The sequence below is a fragment of the Harpegnathos saltator genome, unplaced genomic scaffold, assembly GCF_003227715.2.
Source record: "Harpegnathos saltator strain DR-91 unplaced genomic scaffold, Hsal_v8.6 scaffold328, whole genome shotgun sequence".
Lineage (NCBI taxonomy): Eukaryota > Metazoa > Arthropoda > Insecta > Hymenoptera > Formicidae > Harpegnathos > Harpegnathos saltator.
This window is the reverse complement of record NW_020230126.1, coordinates 907,151-926,282: the sequence shown is the minus strand read 5'-3', so window position 1 is coordinate 926,282 and position 19,132 is coordinate 907,151. Positions and strand designations below refer to the sequence as shown.

The 19,132-nt window shown below is 43.4% G+C and overlaps 1 protein-coding gene across 7 annotated transcripts in view; it reads left to right on the top strand.

Annotated features, from left to right (window-relative positions):
- The window catches only part of Ten-a (Teneurin-a transmembrane protein), a 664,333-nt gene that overhangs the window by 269,664 nt on the left and 375,537 nt on the right, over positions 1–19,132 (top strand). For 5 of the 7 annotated variants that reach the window (XM_025300069.1, XM_025300070.1, XM_025300073.1 and 2 more), the window contains 2 exons: positions 5,324–5,350; positions 8,544–8,717. The exons of 1 other annotated variant lie outside the window; for it this stretch is intronic. In XM_025300069.1, the coding sequence (XP_025155854.1) occupies positions 5,324–5,350; positions 8,544–8,717 (201 nt within the window). The remainder of the gene's footprint in view (positions 1–5,323; positions 5,351–8,543; positions 8,718–19,132) is intronic. One more of the 7 variants, XM_025300072.1, reaches the window with a different exon arrangement.

Sequence of the window (19,132 nt, the reverse complement as noted above, 5' to 3'; positions counted from 1 at the left end):
TAGTCCGTGTTCGCCATTACCGTTATCGTTCTATTCTTTTCGGGTTATCTTTTCCGAGAGAACCGGCTACCTGCGGTAACGCAAATCATTTGTTGCAACGAATGCGCGAGCTTAATTGTCGAGAGAGCCCTGCGTTGCTTCCTTTCTCGTCTGATTTTAATGTCGCATTACGTACACTCAGCCCCGCGGATGCGTCATTACCATTCATTAGATCGACAGTTGGTAAGAGTTGGTCTCGACCAGCCGCATTCATTTCCAGCTCATAAGTTTCTCATGACTGTTGATTAATCCGGAAAGCGGGGACGTGGCAAAAAAGTGGTGACGACACTTTGACAGTTTTACATTTCATACGTGCAAAAAAATACATGTTATACCGAAGTAAATGTTACTGGTTTTAAATATTTCATAAGTTTATATATCCGCAAGTCTATCATAGCATGTCATCACAAGCATCAAATTTGCTCAAAATCTATTCTGAGTGCTAGGAAGAAAGTTTAGCATTTCAATCAAAAATATTAAATTGAAACAAAAATGTTAAATTAAAGTAAAAATTCGCCTCTCTTCTATATAGAGTATAAGTTTTATGATATTCCTGGAAAAAAAAAAATAGATTTTTTTTCTTTTTAGTAACAATGAGTAATAATGAGTTTTCCTGAAATTTGTGATGATTATTCTTTAATACTATTATCAAGAAAACATTTCTTGCTGAAGGTGGCCATATTAAAAAGAAGAAAACTAAAAGGAAAATAAATTAAGTGATCGATTTCCCTAACAGTAGAATATTTTCCTCTGTATGTATCAATAATGTTATTCGTCCACGTGCAACGCGTAATTAACAAAGGAGGAAAGTAAGGATATTAAAGAAGATGACCAAGAAAAGTCAATGTACAAGATTGATATAAATAATTAATTAATAATAATATAGAAACATATGAAACGTAAAAGCTGTCGAAATGTCATCTTTGTCTTGCAACAGCTCTCGAAAAAAGTTCGACAAGCTACTTCGTGGCTGATAAAAAATTTTTAACAGTCATCGATCAGTCGAATCTGTTAAAAGCTCCCACGGAACTGAGTTCGTACACACTCGCAGGGACAGCATTGTGCACCGCTCCCTGATAATGAGAGAAAAAATAGGCGATATATAAATACTCTCGTTTGTCCGATTCGTTGTGAGGTGCATGACCTCCGGTGGAAACACATACGCGAGTTAAGGACACTTCGGTCCGGTGTATATCCGCAGAAGCCGAGAGCACAACGGCCGACTCTAAGGACATTACGTCCCGCGGATTTATCAATAGTGCATAAATGAATGCACGCGGCGTGCGGTGTGCGGCTGAAATTTTGGGCGACTGCCGCGAGAACGAAGGCGGAAGCGGCGCGCAGAAATTGTACGAGACAGCCTGGACGAAGCATTCACGAATGCTAACTCGGTTTATTAGACTGTTTGGTCCGGAAGGAGCCAAGCCGGAACGATTCGTCAGACTGGTCATCGGACAGCACCATCGCGGCAATACCGCGCCGGTATAGCTCGGCAAATAATTCGTATTTACATGAACGTGTACTCCCCGACGCGGCGCGGAGGCGTTAGACCGGCAAATCGAATTACAGGCGCGAATCGCTAACCGCATCAAGTCACTGTCGGCTACCTTGCATCCCCTTGCACTGTCTGACTAACCCTTCTCGCCGTCCGCGGATGAGGGATAACTCGGTTGAACTCGGTGTCGGTGATGCGCTGGCTCACTACGTAATTGGCTCGCAACGATTGGCCAAGACATACCGCCGGCGACGCTCTGTTGCTCGATAATGCGTCCAATTAGATATCGCACTAACGTCAAACAGGCGTGTGCACGCAGATGCGCTCATATATGCGCTTGGCGCTTGCGATCGCTTGCGAATACGATTTTCGTGCGGCGCGCGGTTCGCAGTTCGCAGGAGCACTTCTCACGCTCCAGCGCGGTGACATTTGAACTTTTCGGCCTGGCGCGTCATACCTACTCGTACTCGTGTACGTCATGACTATTGATTATTAATCAATGATTATTAATCAGCGGTTACATGATGCGCAGATATTTTAATGTGATGTGTCTGGTCGAAAATTCCAAATGTCACCGCGCCACGGAAACAGAAGTGCATTTACCAGCTGGATGCGCTGTCAAAGATCCAATAAGAAAATTTATTTCTGGAAAGATTTCGCAGCAGTGAAGTTTCCTCGCCGGGCATCTACATTCCGGATTGCGCCCAGAAAGAAAAATTCGAATCGTCTCGAGGTCGAGAACGCGTACGATAGGAAATCGCAGTGCATCAAGCGTCATGTGTGTCGCTCATCCGCGAGGACTTGACACGATTCGAAGCGAGAGAACCCTCGCCCGATTTTTCGTCCCTGAAGAGAACGTTTCTTGCAAATTCGGGCACATTTCGACCAACGAATTTCAAGCCGGTCGCGATAAATGTAAATTCGGCCGCGGAGGGAATAAGCTGCGTTATGTAAATAGCGAAATCTATATTATAGAGTTATATCGCGCTCATCATTTCGCGGAATTAGATTGCAGTGCGTTATCGCCATCGCAGAAACTGCATGATTTATTTTGCGCGTTATGTAAACGCTAACCTATGCTTTATGAGGGGCAGTAACGCGGTTTGACCACCGGTCAATGATGTGCCAGTATTAGCCGTAATTGGCGGGAATCGTATTGATCTAACCTTCGTATGGGTAGCGTTGCCTTGCGTCCTTGTGCCGCGTTTAATTAGCTATGCTGACAAATTTACATATTCAGCGCGCGAGCGCGAGCGCGAGCGCGATGGCTCGCGTTTATTAGAATGTTCGCGAAAATATCCGCGTACTTTTCCGACCACCGCTTGATTACGCGAGGCACCTCGATAGGAAAGCCGACGAACGATATCGCGCAGAGGTGTCCTCGCTCGCTGAATAATACACGACGCAGCGGTCGCTCCTTGCCAATTATCGCGGACGCGCGGGATTTTAATCGATCGCGAGCAAACTCGCCCTCCGCGCGTCCGCAATTCCTGCTTGTCGCCAAGATCATTGCCCCTGACAACTTCACGGCGTAGGGCGTAGGACGGAGTGAGGGCGGGTGGGGGAGGGGGCAGGATTAAATTTAACTGGTTTTAACTATTTCGCCTGGGCGGTACGCAGCGGCAATTTAGCGTTACACGTAGTCCGCAATTTCAGAGAAGAACCTTCTTCAAATATGTGCTTTAGCCGGGCTTTAATTCGGTGCTGCATCATGTCGCGTACATATGTAGCGCGGTGTAATCATCGCGAAAAGCGAAATGTATTCCGCGGCTCGCGCACGGTGTGCCGGGCCGTTATAAAGCGTATAAGTCTCGCAAAGAGTAACACGCGTTGCAAAGCTCAAAGGGAAGGAGGGCGGCCACCCTCTCCCCCCCTCCCTCCCTCCCTCCCGCCCCCGACGCCCCGCTACAGCGGCCCATCGACGAGGCGCTGCGCGGCGCGGCGTCGAGATTTTTCCTGGCCGTCGTCGATGCGATATCGACTTTGTAATTGAGCGTTACAGGTGTTCCGAGCACTCGAACGGCGCTGGCAAATTGTTCAATAACTGGAACGAATGTATATTTCGACGGTAAAGTTGTCCAAGATACGCGACAATCGCGGCTGGCGCTGACAGTTACGCATTGCGCGTTTCACGGTTTCCGCTTTAATTAAGCGATTATCGCTGCTTATTACGGAAAATATCGGCGCCACGGTCCACGTGACTACGCAGAGAAATAATTCCCGCCGCGCGTTTATAATTCCCGCGATTAATTAGACTTCCCCGTTCTCTCGCCCCCTCCCTGCCCGGCGATCCGGCCAAGTGATAACGCCGAAAATCGCGCCGAGCGTCGGCAAATCGCGCGCGCGCGCGCGCGCGCCGTTCAATCGGCCAGAAAACGGAAACGAGTCGGACGAGATGGGATACCGCGCGCGCGATGTCTCGCGTTCGCGTGACAAATGCATGAAGCTTCCTTGTCATCCCGCTTCCCGCTCGATCCGCGGCCCCCGCTCGCTCGCTCGCGCGAATTTGTTCAATTAGTCACGGCATAGCACTTGGCTGTCCCGGCAGATTCGGAGCGCGCTTTGCCGGCGACATTCAGCAATCGACGCGAGACGCATCGTTGTCGACGGGCTTCGTCAGCTGAGAATTTCCCCTGATATTTTAGGCTTCCGCAGCGTAGAGAAATTTATTCAATTTTTTGTGACTTGCGACAATTTCCCTGGCTATTGCCTGTCTCGTCGCGCGCTTACCCCACGGTTGGCAGCTGCGACTTTACACGGAGAATCTTGACGACATTCGAATGCGACTCTCAAAGAGACCTGCGGTCGTTTCTACGCGTTGCGCTAAGACGCTTCGCGACACGTGCGTGTTTGCCCCCCCCCCCTCAGTTTGCTAAAGTCCGCGCCCCAAAGCGCAGTACTGTAAATAATCATCCGCACACCCAAAAAAAAGTATTCTATTTGTAAAGTGATTTTTTCCATATTCTCTCATATTCCAAGCGAAGCCTTTTGCAAGAAAAAAAAGATTCCTCTTTCGATAATGCGATTAAAGTGAACCATTCATCTAAAATTTATTAGATATTGTTCCGACTATTTTCCTCTTACTTCAGGAGGATTTCCTCTTGTATCAATTAATTTTCTTCTTATATGAAAAATACAGTTTATAATCTATTGCAAGAAGTTGAATAATATATTCTTTCTTTAACTATGTTTCATACAATTGGTTATGATGAACATCTTTGTAGCTATGAAGTCCATAATAAAACTTTTCAGAAATTTATTTGTTACGGTAATTTTATTTTATTCGTGCCTACTTATTGTTATTAACTGGAGCCGAAATACATATATATATATATATATACATTATCATAATTTTTACAAATTAACTAATATAATCAGTAAGAATAAAGTGCAGTAAGAATAAATAATAATTCTCTTAAGAAGAGATTAAATAATCTGTGTATAAGAGGAAATTTCTATTAAAATCAATAAGATTTGCATTATACATACAACATCTAATCCCTCTAATTTTAAGAATAATGTGTTTATAATATTTTCCTCTTAATCTTGGAGGAATCCTCTTGAGGCCATATATAAGAATAAAATCCTCTAAAATTGAGATGATTCCGCTTGTTCTGAAATTACTTTTTTTCGGTGCACAACCATCCGTCTCTCATTCATCTCATCCGCATGGCGCGATCCTTTGTCGGAATTTTCACGCACGCACTCACACTCGCGCGTAGCATACACGCATATGCCAATCCCGCCGCACTAATGCACTTTTCTCTCTGCACATTCCCCGACGCACAGGTCTGCCCAGGCCTATTTACTTTACAGGTATGTAAAGGCAATCCGTAGGAAGGTGTGATGTGTTGTATATAGCACGTTGTGCCGTTTGCATCCTGTGTGCACTTTGCATCCCCAGTACTTGTCATCGCTGTGAACACAATGACGCGGCGCGCGCGCGATCGCAACGCGCGAGCGTGGCACCGACCGATACGGGATAGACCACTTGATCGGAGCTTTTGCGACGATCGCGCACGCGATTGTCAGATTGGCGCGAGCTATCTGTTGTGTTTGTCAAATAAAATCGAGAACAAAATGATCTCCCGTTACGAAGTATCAATAACTTTAACGAGTAGAATTCGCAGCATCAACTCGGTGCCTTTTCAAACGACTAACGAGGTCCTCGTGGATTCAAACGACTAATGAGGAGCACTCGTTGACGTTCAAATTGCTAACTTTCCATGGGATACGGTTTTGATGGAGAAACAACGAATCTCCCGTTCTGTCCGACGTTTCACACTGCCATTATCGATCCGCTCGTGAAGACCATCGAGAGAGAGAGAGAGAGAGAGAGAGAGAGAGAGAGAGAGAGAGAGAGAGAGAGAGAGAGAGAGGGAGAGAAAGAGAGAGAGAGCCTATACTTCGTTCGTTTACCGTTTACAAAGAAGCGCCGTGGCGCTAGCCGAAAGACGTTATAAACTCGACGGCGTCGGCCACACGCCAACACGGTTGGCGAGTAATTGTCTTGACATTTACAGCATACGTACATAAGTTATAACGACTAGCGCTTAATAGATTTTAATCCGCAGGACCGGGGACCGAAATTCCATTATCCCACATCCGAGTTACCGCAACCAAGTTATGTAGCTTCACGAAAGCACGATAGACCACTGTATTGCAGTTAAACTTGATTTACAATAATGTGCTCTGTAACATTAACAACCTTTAATGGTTATACATTGCTTCAATTATGTATATATGCTCAACGTGCTATCGGTTTATTGCGTCAGCGTCGGCCGTTTCGGCTAATTCGGCCTAACTCTGGTCGCCGTGGAAGTAACGCGAAGTGCCGAAAGTCCGCAAGACGGAAAGGCACCGATGTGAACTTAGCGCCCAACTTTAACAAATTTTTTAAATGTTTATATCATAGGTTTGTATCTCGTTTGTACCTGTTTGTACCACATTTTATTTCGTTTGTACGTAAAGGGTTAAAAAGTTATGGAAGGGTAAAACAACGCCATTCGATGGAGCATCGTTTGTACCTCCGTTTGTACCTCCTTTCAAATCGTTTGTACCTCAAAGGGCTCGAAAGTACAGGCTTTTCAAAATATGCGCTGAAGGTACTTTCGCCATTTTTCAAGATATCTGAAAACGGCCAACGCCATTCGAAAGAGCATCGTTTGTACCCGTTTGTACCTCCTTTCAAATCGTTTGTACCTCAAAGGGCTCGGAAGTACAGAATTGTTTAATATCCGGGATATGTAATGCGATAAATTTTTCAATTTTCAAGATATCTGAAAACGGCCAACGCCATTCGAAAGAGCATTCTGTACTTCCGAGCCCTTTGAGGTACAAACGGGTACAAACGATGCTCCATCGAATGGCGTTGGCCGTTTTTAAATATCTTAAAGTTGAGCGCTGGCGATTTTTTACCCTTCCATAACTTTTTAACCCTTTAGGTACAAACGAAATAAAATGTGGTACAAACAGGTACAAACGAGATACAAACCTATGATATAAAAAGATTTAAAAAATTTGTTAAAGTTGGGCGCAAAGTTCACATCGGTCGGAAAAGCCATCGAGAGAGTCATTGTCGCTCGCCGGAATCACGGCCGATATCAATTGATCAAGTGTCTGTTATCACGTTCGTTACAGAGCGCCAACGCTTTCTGACGCAAGACACGAATCTCTTCGCGGGGAGACTCAAATATTTTTGTTGCTCCCGACGTAGCCAGTGGGCGTTCTTTTGTGCTCTCTTTACGTTTAGGTAACTTTAATTATTCTTTGGGGAGGAACTTCCTTTCAAGTTTGAGCAACTTTGTAAGTAACTTCGCTACGCGGAGGAACGCTCGTGCAACATTGTGTGTGCCCTGAAGGCCCGGTAACTGCCGGCTGCCGATAGAACCGGAATATTTTTAACGCCGTGTCTCTGAAGCTCTCGATGCAATTAGCTCGATATTTCGCTATTTCGACAATGAAGACTCGAAGACAATGAAGAAGCGTCTTCAGGGGGTTAGCATTTTTGCAGAGAACGTTCGTCGAAACACACACACACACACACACACACACACACACGCAGAATCACCGTAACGTGTACTCGGCCGCAAAACAAGACGCATTGTACATCGTCGCAGTTGTCGCAGCTTGTAATGTGCATTTACGGCCTGGCATTGCAACGTTAATACCTTAATTAATAGTGCCTCGCTATTATTCCGATATTTCCTTGCGTACGCCTTCGCTTGTAGCAGGTAATCAATTTCACCGTGCAATTGCAGACGGATTCTTTGAATTTGCATGTGCGTAAAATGTAATTAGGAGATGCCTAATTATTGATGCCGCTTAATTGCCCGCGGCATTTCTAGCGCGCGGAGACTAGAATTTCACGAATGCCACGTAAGAGAGAACGATACCGCAGCAAAATGGATGGAATTACACCGATACATTCAGCCGATCGATAATCCACAATGCACACACCCCGCGCCCCCCGTTTGAATTTGACATATTAATCAAACTGGTTATTTGAGAAACAACGTGACCTCGCCGAAATCGCCGCTAAATCGACCTCGCTGCGGATCCGAAAATTATTCCAGCGATTTTCTCGCTGCGTGACGCAAGTCGACGAACGATCCGATTTCTCAAACAAACGACGAAATTATCAATGTCGCACTCATCACGCAAACAGATTTGATGTACAAAATATTCTAATATATTCGACGAATCTTATGCTCGTTAAATCTCGAGCGTCCCTTTCGAGACTCGCGCAACACGGACGGAATCACGTCGAACGAATGAATCAAGCACGCGGCGATAGGATTTCTCAAATGACCGATAAACCGGTTGATTTTGTCGACAACTGCCACTTGTCACGCAAGCAGATCCGTACAAGATTTATATATTCCGACATATCCGATGCTCTCGACGGCGCTCGACACCACGTGGAACTTTCAGCGTTGCCTTCACGGCGACCCGCATCACGCGGAATCACGTGCGAGTGAATAGAAACGAATATAACTTGTGTTCCCAGATACCGGTAGGGATTCCCCTCCGGAACCCGCACCGCCGGAAGTACCGCCGCGTGGACCGTCTCTGCACGCAACGCATACTTTACGCACGCAGCAAAATCGCAATGGCTGCCCGCCGAACGCGACAGGAAACTTCACCGTGCCAAGTGATCAAATGCCGACCGAGGCGTATTCGGGTAAGTGACGCTACCGCTAATATTCGTAAAAGCGATATTTTCAGCGGACAAAAGCGCTTTGCAACTGTCGTAAAATTCACGAACCTCACCGTTGCATGCTCTCTCAGACTCAGCTAAGATCAATAGTACATCAATACTAATAATTTCACAAATCTGACATTCCCTACTGAAATTATCGAGTACATGTTACATTTTCGAATAAACCGAACAGATTTTCATATAAAAGTGAACGATTCTGATTACGCTGCAAATCCAAGCGCGTACACCGAAAAACTTGTATTCTTATTTTAAGAATTTCCCACTTATATTTAGGACAATTTCTTCTAAAATAGGCACCAAGAACATTTTCTTAACTTAAGAGGAGAATCTTCTTAAGAATGTGTTAGTACTAGATATTCCTAAGAAATAATCTTAACGGATATTCTTAATGTATATAAATATTAATACAATCATATACGATAGATCAAAATAAGTAAAAGCCGACGCTGCTGTCAGATCGCGACTTTAAAATGAAATTAAAAAATGTAGTGTCGCAAAAAATTAAGCGGGGTTAATTAATTTAATATTAAAATTTAGGAATCAGAGTCTGCTCGACGCGGAAAGTTGATTCACCGTGTATACACTTTCTGCGTCGAACTGATTCTAATTCCCAATTTGTAATACTTACGTAATTAATTAACCTCTTGCGCTATTAATCCTCTTGTAATGCCACATTTTTTAATGCAATTTTAAAGTTGCAATCCGATTTCAATGTTGGTTTTGATTTGCCTTTGATCTACCGCATATAATTATACTGCGAAAGCTATTTTCGAGATAAAAAAGAAAGCACACACTTTTGCATAAAAGCATAATGCACAACGCATAAGGAAATGAACTAATCAGTCTTTCATCTCAAACGTGGCGATAGAAATGAGAATTCTGATTGGTTCCTTTCCTTACTGTGTATTATGCCTTTATGTAAGAGTGTATGCTTCCTTCTTAATGACCGATCGACGACTTGTTTCTTGCTAGGCAGTTATTCTAAAAGAGTATATTCTAGACATATCGATAACAAGAAGAAAATATTCTTATAGATTAAAAATATCTGCTAAAAAAGCTTAAAAAGTATAAAATTTTCTTATAATAAGAATACAATTTTGTCGATGTAATTTTTCCACGAACGTGCGATTGGCTGATGCTTCCTCTGCGCATCCTCCCTTTCCCGCCTCGACGTCTTAAATCGCGTCGATTTATAATACGTTGAAACGTCGCTGAGCACGTTCGCGAACGTGTTAAATGGCGAGAAATGCGCGCGAAAGAGCTTCAGCCAATTATAGTCGCGCGTGAAAAAGCGCACGGCCAGACTCGCGAGCGCGAGATTCCGAAGGATCGCGCTCCTTTAAACGAACCCACCGGAAGAGTCGCGAGAGCGCGCGCGCGCGCGCATTCATTCCCGCCGTAAATGCGTCGCGAATTAGCGTGAATGCGTGCGCACGAAAATGCGAAAGCGCGAATGGGGCGCGAGCGCCCCATGAAAAGAGCAATATAATGACAATCAAATCGTAACGCGATCCATTCCGTTTAACCCGCGGATACCGTTATATGGCGCGGCTCAGTTTTCACCGGCGGAGTTTAATTTGGTGCATGCTCCGGCGCCGATTATGTAGATGTGCAGATGCGAGAGCGCTGCTGGTACGGGGTATCTGTTTAAACTAATGGGATGTAGACCATGGGACGGGGCGACGGCGAGGGAGCCGAGGGCCGGGCGATGAGAGGGGGGTTTGCATTAAAGCACCCGTTAATTCATTGTAAATATACTCAGCGTATATTCGTTTCTCTATATTTCTATGTACATACCATTAGTATATTGCCGCGACTGAACATCGTTCGCTCGCACTGCGCTCCGCTCGTGACGATCGCGCGCGTTACGCATGTGCCCGAAGATTACGCACGCGCGATTAACGCTCGCGTTCGATCCGGACCGGTGCAGCCGGCACTCCCGCGCGAGTCCAACGATTGTATCGTACACTGAGAGAAAAGAGTATGATATTTGGAACTGTAATGATACAGTAATTAAATTATAGTCCGAAATATCATATTTATATAGTAAGCATTACCATAATATCGGTAATAATTACGATATAGGCATAATATAACCAACCATATATTTTTACTAAGAATTATAGTAAGTTAAACTAAAATTATTGTATGGATACAAATATAGAATGGTAGGTAAAGTAACTCTTTCATATAGTCAATATTACCAGAACATTTGCTCAATGATGACAGATGTAACTATATGAATATTAAATCTCACTATATTTGTGAATGAGAAATTACCATATATGTGGTAAAAGTAACTAAACAATTATTTAAGACAATTATTGACTATATATTTGTGTTTATTCTACTATATTTTGCAGGTTCCACGAACACAAATAAAAATATGGTTGACGCCAAAATGAACTATAAAGTATAGTGAGATTATAGTTAATTCAAGTATATTTTCCTATCAGTGTAATGACAGGAAAATGCGACACATCGCGATTACTCATTTTAATGGGTATACCTCGCGACGGGCGCGCCGAATCGCTGCCTCTCCTCGTCGCTCGTCGCGAGTTTGCGATAATTCGGCAAGTTTGCAATTGCGGCGGCAGTGATGCGAAACCGAAAGTATTTCCCAGGCATTAGAGACTCGCCGATATAAAATAGCGCAAGGATACCCGGAAACGCATAAATCCGCAGTCTTTTGTTGCGTCGGGTGTGAAACGGTGGGAGGGGGAAGAGGAGCAACGAGGCGCTATCCGGGGCGCACTTTATTTTCAGGGGATCACTCGAATTTTACGAGAAGTGTTTCGCCAGTATATCGAACGCGCATGGCTCGCTATGCTTACACGGGAATTTATTGTAATGCATTCTCGATAATCCGTGCCGTTTTAACGGAGCGCAAAGTTTGACCGGATGCGACGATCCTGCCCCTCTCTTTCTCTCTCTCTCTCTCTCTCTCTCTCTCTCTCTCTCTCTCTCCCGCGTTCGTACGCGTGAGCATAAAGAACACGCGCGTGTGATTTCGTTACGGTGCGATTTCTGATAATATCGTCGGTTCCGCGTGTCAATTGTCGATTGATAGCGCGAACCACGTGTCCCTATAAACATAGAAACCCCCCACCCCCTCCCCGTCCTCGCGCTACCGATGCGATAGATGAACGCCGGATAACGTTGCGCTCTATGCGAATATAATGCGACCGCGCGTTAAAGTATGCGTGCGTTGTGCGCGATGCGCGCAAATCGCGCGCCGAATCTGCTGCTATTTGGTGAAATTATTGAAAGTTGTGTCGCGAAACAGCGTCGTGTGTGTACACACGCCGCGGAGGTGGTGCGCGTGCACATAAATTAGCGCGGGGGCTGTAATCCGCTGTTGTTTCGAGTTCGTCGAACCGTGTCGGAGCGCTGAAACTTCGGCCGCGCCTAAAACGGCGCGACGCGCCCGGCGTGACGCGCGAAAATTCACGCCAGGCGTCCAATTTGCCAGATAATATCGTAATCTTGAGAGAGTGACCGCGCGGCGAGAGAGCCGCGCTTTGCAACGCACGACGGACGAGTTCTCGCGCGAACGAGCGCGACGATGACTCGCGCCGACGTTCGTTCGATCGAGCGCGCGCGCTTTTCGCTTCCGTCGCGCGCACGTCGACGTTCATTCTCCCCGACGCGATCGCTCATGCCTAACGCGAATTGCACGGCGAAATATATATACGGTTTCTTCACCTCGAAAACGAGAATGTAAGGTTCATCGAAAACATCCCGCGAGCAGATTATTCCGCGCTGCTCTTTATTTCTGCTCGACGGCTCGGCAGGCAACTACAACGCAAGAGAAAATTCACGTTACCTCCGGGAACGCCTAGGCAGAGACCAATATTATTATCAGGGGTTCTTAAGCTTCGCGTATTTTTGCATAAATGGAAATTAGAAATAATTATTGTTGCACCTCGGGGAACAACGGTGTCGCGCAATAGCGCTCCCGTGCGCCCTAGATAACCCGCGATGCTTTTTTCACGGGATACGCTCATCGAAATTCATGCGAGTAATGGTGAATTGCGACAGAGAATGAATGTTTGCGTGAGAGAAAGAGAGAAAGAGAGAAAGAGAGAGAGAGAGAGAGAGAGAGAGAGAGAGAGAGAGAGAGAGAGAGAGACAATTTTAACGTTCTCTTTATTTTTATCTCTCCCTCTCTCTCTCTCTCCATCTCTCTCTCTCTCTCTCTCTCTCTCTCTCTCTCTATCCCTCCTGCTGTTTTTTCTCTTCGCGATGACACGACGATTCGTATAAGATCCTCACGATGTCGAGGGCCGAGAACGTTAGACGCAAGAATAACGTAATTGTTTACGGGAGATAAAGTGAATGCTGCGAGATGAAGTCATGTAATGAACAGATTGGAGATTCACCCAGACTAAGTAAGTTACATACAGTTGGTTAATGACACTTCATAACTTTGCTCTAAGTACAAGTGGCCACCCATAGTTCTGTGAAGTTTACGGAGCGCACGCGAACACACTCGCTCGGTCTCCCCGCGCATCTCTTTCTCTCTCGTTAAGAAGCATTCGCTAAGATAATTATGAATATAACTATAGAGCGAGCTCGTTTGTCCGGCGCAACTTCGTAAAATAAGTTGTCACCGAGTGCACGCAATACACTCTCGCGCGCGGTGTGCGTGAAATTTTTCGTTCGGTCTCTTCTCAAGTGCCGCAGCTACATCGGCAACGAAGTTGTTAATATCCGCGAGCCCGCGTAATGGCAATTACATTGCGGGGAATCGGAACGAATCATCGATTAGTATCGATCGAACACGAAAATCCAATGCCAGATATATACTGCATTTAAAAGTGTTACTTATTTCAACACGTAGAAAAATTATTTTTGGGAAAAAGTTAGTTTTAAAAAATTTCGTCGCATAGACTAATCATCTGGTGAAATAAATATGAGCGATTCGGAAATTCCAATTGAAAATACCAAAATCTGCTTAAATTAACTGGAAAATTTAACAATTTACTGAATTAATAATTTACTAATAATTAAATTGTGATAATTTATACTCCACCGGAAAATTGTTTCATTCAACTAGACATTTGTCCTCGTAAAATATCTTGAGTTTATATGTCCGCATTATAACTACCAATGTTGCTCAAAATGCATTTTGAGCCTTAGTGAATTCAGTATTAAGTTTGATAAACTTGATTAAAAGACGAATATTAAACTAAAACAAAAATACATTCCCTGTATAGAATATTAGCAGTATATTAGTAATATAATATTCTTAAAAGGGGAATAAGTCCTTGTTGGAATATATATATGATAATGAGCTTTTCTAAAATTTATGACGAGTATACTTCAAGAGACTGCTATCAAGAAAATATTCCTTGCTGACGACAACCATTAGCTAAAAACGGAAACATCAACCGGGTAATTACTTTTCTTGGCAGTAGAACGCTGCGCAGGATCAAGGAGTCTCGCGCATCGTTGCTTAATCATTCACGCGCACGACATCGAGCCAAACGCGAATAACATAGAGACGAGGTGCGAGGGAGATCATTAGCTCCCACTATAAGGCTAGACTTTCGTGCAATACTTTGGCCCTGACTGATTTCCCGGAAAAGCGTTGCTCCGCGCGCGCGCGCGCGATATGACGCTTCAAAGGGTCCCTTTAATCGTTCCGAGTTCCAACAGGAATTTCCACTGCCGCGCGCGCGCGCGCGGGCGCCATCTCCTCCCCGAACTTTCGCATCCTGCCAAGGATGAACTCGATCCACGAGCCGTTGTTTGCTCTCGCGCGGGGGCGAAAGGCGGGCAAATGTTTGCCTTCTTCTGGGGTTCCTCGCTTCCTAATGTCTCGCCGAGACGGAGATCCGCGCGCCATAAAGTGGACGGAAATTTTATTAGTATAATCGTCGCATTAGCACCGAGGTCGTTGCACACACGCGCGCGCGCGAGGAGCGCAACGGGGGTTGTGAAAGGGTGCGGGAGGACGCGAGAGAGCGAGAAAGGATATGGAATGTAAACGGGCGAGCCTTGGGTCGCGCGTCGGTTGGTCGACCGGAGAGACGATCGCGGATAGGGGCGCGAGACTTGCGCGACGCTATGTGCCTGCCTGCTGGAATCGCTCTGTATTAATTACCGGCTCGCTAATTACTATTTATTAGAGACCGACGCGCACGCCTTGTCGAGCCGAGCCGAGTCGAGTTGGGCCGCAAAAACGGAGCTGCAGCGCGCCATTATCGCTCCGCTCCGAATGAGCGCTACCGAGTTTACGTCGCAGCGCCAGGAAACGACGCAACTTCGTTACATCGCCGATTACATCTCGCACCGGCGCCCCCCGCGAGATAACATCGAAGCGATCTCGAGCCCGATTCTCTCTCGAGCATCCTTTAATATGCACCGATCTCGCGTTGTATCGAGCAGCCAGATCCTTTTGCGTCCCGCGCGTACCTATGAAGTTAGCACGACGTTTTGCGAAACGATAAAAGATAAACATTGTTCCAGTAGCACTTTTCATTGTTCTATTGTTCTCCAAAAAATGAAAATATGTTCCGCACGTATAATATAAAAAAAAAATTAAAATGTGTCGTGCCAACTTTGCGTTACAACACGACACTTCTCCCACTGAAATACAAGAAGACAACAAATACTATGACACCTGACATCGTTCTAGCTTGTTCTATGCAAGTTTAGTGTAAATATAGCATTTCCGGACAAAATGCTAAAAATTGACCAAGAAATTGAAAATTAAGGTGCGTTGTGCTGACTATGCGTACCAGCGTGACACTTTTCCTTCCGGAACGTTATGCTAACCTCATAGACACCTGCGATCACATGTTTCGGAGTTATATAGAGGCCACGAAAGATTAAAAAGTGACAGGCCTGGAAATGACCTGTCATGAAATATTAAATAACAAAATAAGAGTGATAAGGTTTTAATCTACGTTCGAAATAACCAAGATCCTCACAAATTGCAGTGACGTGCTGCTACGCATTATCGAGAAATTAAAGCCGATAAGTCAAGATCGATCGATGCGAAAATGACGTGTCACCCGATATATGCTGCAAAATGATTTCCTACAAGACATTAATCTAGGTTCGAAATAAGAATGATCCCAACAAACCGCATCGAGCTGCGATCACGCGTTTCGGAGTTAGAGGTCATGAAGATTAAAAAGTGACAGACTTGAAAATTATCTGTCATGAAATATTAATAAACGAAATATGAGTGATAAGATGTTAATCCAGAACCAAAATAACTAAGATCCTCTCAAATTGCAACGACGAGAGCCCACGCGTTATCGAGAAATGAAAGCCTATATGTCAAGATCGATCGATGCGAAAATGACGCGTCACCCGATATATGCTGTAAAATTATTTGCTATAAGACATTAATCTAGGTTCGAAATAAGAATGATCCCAACAAACCACGTCGAGCTGTGATCACGCGTTTTGAAGTTGGAGCCCTCGAAAGATTGAAAAGTGACAGGTCCAGAAATGACACGTCGTAAAATATTAATTAACGAAATACGAGTAATAAGGTTTTAATCTCGGTCTAAAATAACTAAGATTCTCACAAATTGCAACGACGTGAGCCTATGCGTTATCGAAAAATTAAAGTCGATAAGTCAAGATCGATCGATGCGAAAATGACGTGTCACCGGGTATAAGCTGCAAAATTATTTGCTATAAGACATTAATTTAGGTTCGAAATAAGAATGATCCGTGCAAACCACATCGAGCTGTGATCACGTGTTTCGGAGTTATAAGCTACGAGAGATGGAAAAGTGACAGGCACGGAAATGACCGGTCATGAAATATTAAATATCGAAATATGGATAATAAAGTTTTAATCTACACCCAAAATAAAAAAGATCCTCACAAATTATAACAAGGTGCGCGTATTCGTTACCGAGAAATTAAAGCGGATAGATCAAGGCCGATCGATGCGAAAATAACGTGTCACCGGATATAACCTGCAAAATTATTTGCTATAAGATATTAATCTAAGTTCGAAATAAGAATGATCCGTGCAAACCGCATCGAGCTGTGATCACGTGTTTCGGAGTTATAAGCTACGAGAGATGGAAAAGTGACAGGCACGGAAATGATGACCGGTCATGAAATATTAAATATCGAAATATGGATAATAAAGTTTTAATCTACACCCAAAATAAAAAAGATCCTCACAAATTATAACAAGGTGCGCCTATTCGTTACCGAGAAATTAAAGCGGATAGATCAAGGCCGATCGATACGAAAATAACGTGTCACCGGATATAACCTGCAAAATTATTTGCTATAAGACATTAATCTAAGTTCGAAATAAGATTGATCCGTGTAAACCACATCGAGCTGTGATCACGTGTTTCGGAGTTATAAGCCACGAGAGATGGAAAAGTGACAGGCACGGAAATGAGCCATGAAATATTAATTAATAAGACAAGAATAGAACAATGAAAAATGCTACTGGAATAATGTTTATCTTTTAATGTTTATTCGTCATGCTAACTTCACCGACACGTTTCGCGCGTACAAGGTACCGCGACATTCCGACGAATGACGTCCTTTCATTTCGCATTATTTCCCGAGTCGAAATTTTCCTACTTGTTAAATTCCGCCGAGAAAGAATGAACGGAGGGCACGGGGAAGTCAAACGAGAAGTCAACGAGAAGTCAAACACAGTATCGTTCCCTTCTTGTATGTCAAATATGTATTATAAAATGTATTCTATAAAAATATATATTGTAAAATGTAATAGGTAAATATATAGAAAAGGGTAGACTTCAACGATTTTTTTATTTTGAAATATGTTATAAAGGATGAAATTCTGAGTAACTTTTCCTAATACAATTATATGGGGGTCGCTTATAGTCTCTGAGATATATTTAAAAGTTTTATAATTGTACGTTGAAGTATATTTGATGTAGAGGTAAATACATATATAGAAAGGGGTATACCTCACCGGTTCTTTTCATTTTGAAATATGTTATAAAGGATGAAATTCTGAGTGACTTTCTGTTACAACTATATGGGGTTCGTTTATAGTTTCCGAAGTACTTAATTTTAAAGTTTTGGAATTTTGATTATCCTGGAATTAAATTCCAGATATCAAGCTGACGTTATTTACAGTACAATCCAAACATAGTGTATACATAGAAATATAGGAAACAGTACATATAAGCGGAGAGGGGCTGTGCCCCTTCCCTGCCCAAACCCCCTTCCCAAACAAACCCTAACCTAACTTAACTTATCACATCTTTATATATTGTTGGGCGATGTTGACAAGAGCTCCTTAAAAGCCACAATACCTAATTGTATGCAGATATTATGATAAGTTGAGCCAAGTGATAGATCTTGAGAAAACTTTTTTCAACAATGTTCAAAAATATATAAGATATAAGATGCAATAATTTAGGTTAAGGTAGAATTTGTGTGGGGAGGGGGTAGAGCCCCTCTCTGCTTATATGTACTGTTTCCTATATCTCTATGTATACACTATGTTTGGATTAACTGTTTGGATTGTACTGTAAATAACGTCAGCTTGATATCTGGAATTTAATTCCAGGGTAATCAAAATTCCAAAACTTTAAAATCAAATATCTCGGAAACTATAAGCGACCTCCATATAATTGTATCAGGAAGTCACTCAGAATTTCATCCTTTACAACATATTTCAAAGTGAAAAAAAGCAGTGAACTGTACCCCTTTCTACATATTTACCTCTACTTCAAATATACTTTAATGTACAATTATAAAACTTCAAAGTATAATATCTCAGAAACTGTAAGCGACCCCCATATAATTGTATTAGGAAAAGTCACTCAGAATTTCATCCTTTATAACATATTTCAAAATGAAAAAAATCGGTGTACCCTTTTCTATATATTTACCCAATAATTATTTAATTTGTGCATTAATTATTGCATTTAATCTCGGTTATCTCAATATTTTAATTGCATTGAATATTCATTCTTAATTTCAATGAGGATTACATTAATTACATTAATTACATAACTTATGGCAGATATGGCATAATATGGTATAATCGAATATGACAAATCTATATTTCGATTCGAATATTTTTTTAGTTCGCGCAAATTCAGCGCAAGTTCCTTTGAGGTACATGGTCGGTAACATGTGCAATGAATATTTCACTAACCAGGGAATTTATGATGAATCGTTGACCGCATCCCTACGTCTTGCATCCTTCGTCGCGACATCGCTGCTAATCCATTTTGGCACTTTGATCACTAATATGATTCACTAATATCACTCGCGTAGATACGACGACGCGACCGAACATTCGATGATCAACACAACGCCCGATTGAATGGCTACGAGCCGACATATTTTAATCACAGAGAGTGAGAAATAACACGACGCACGTACTTCGCGTATACTTC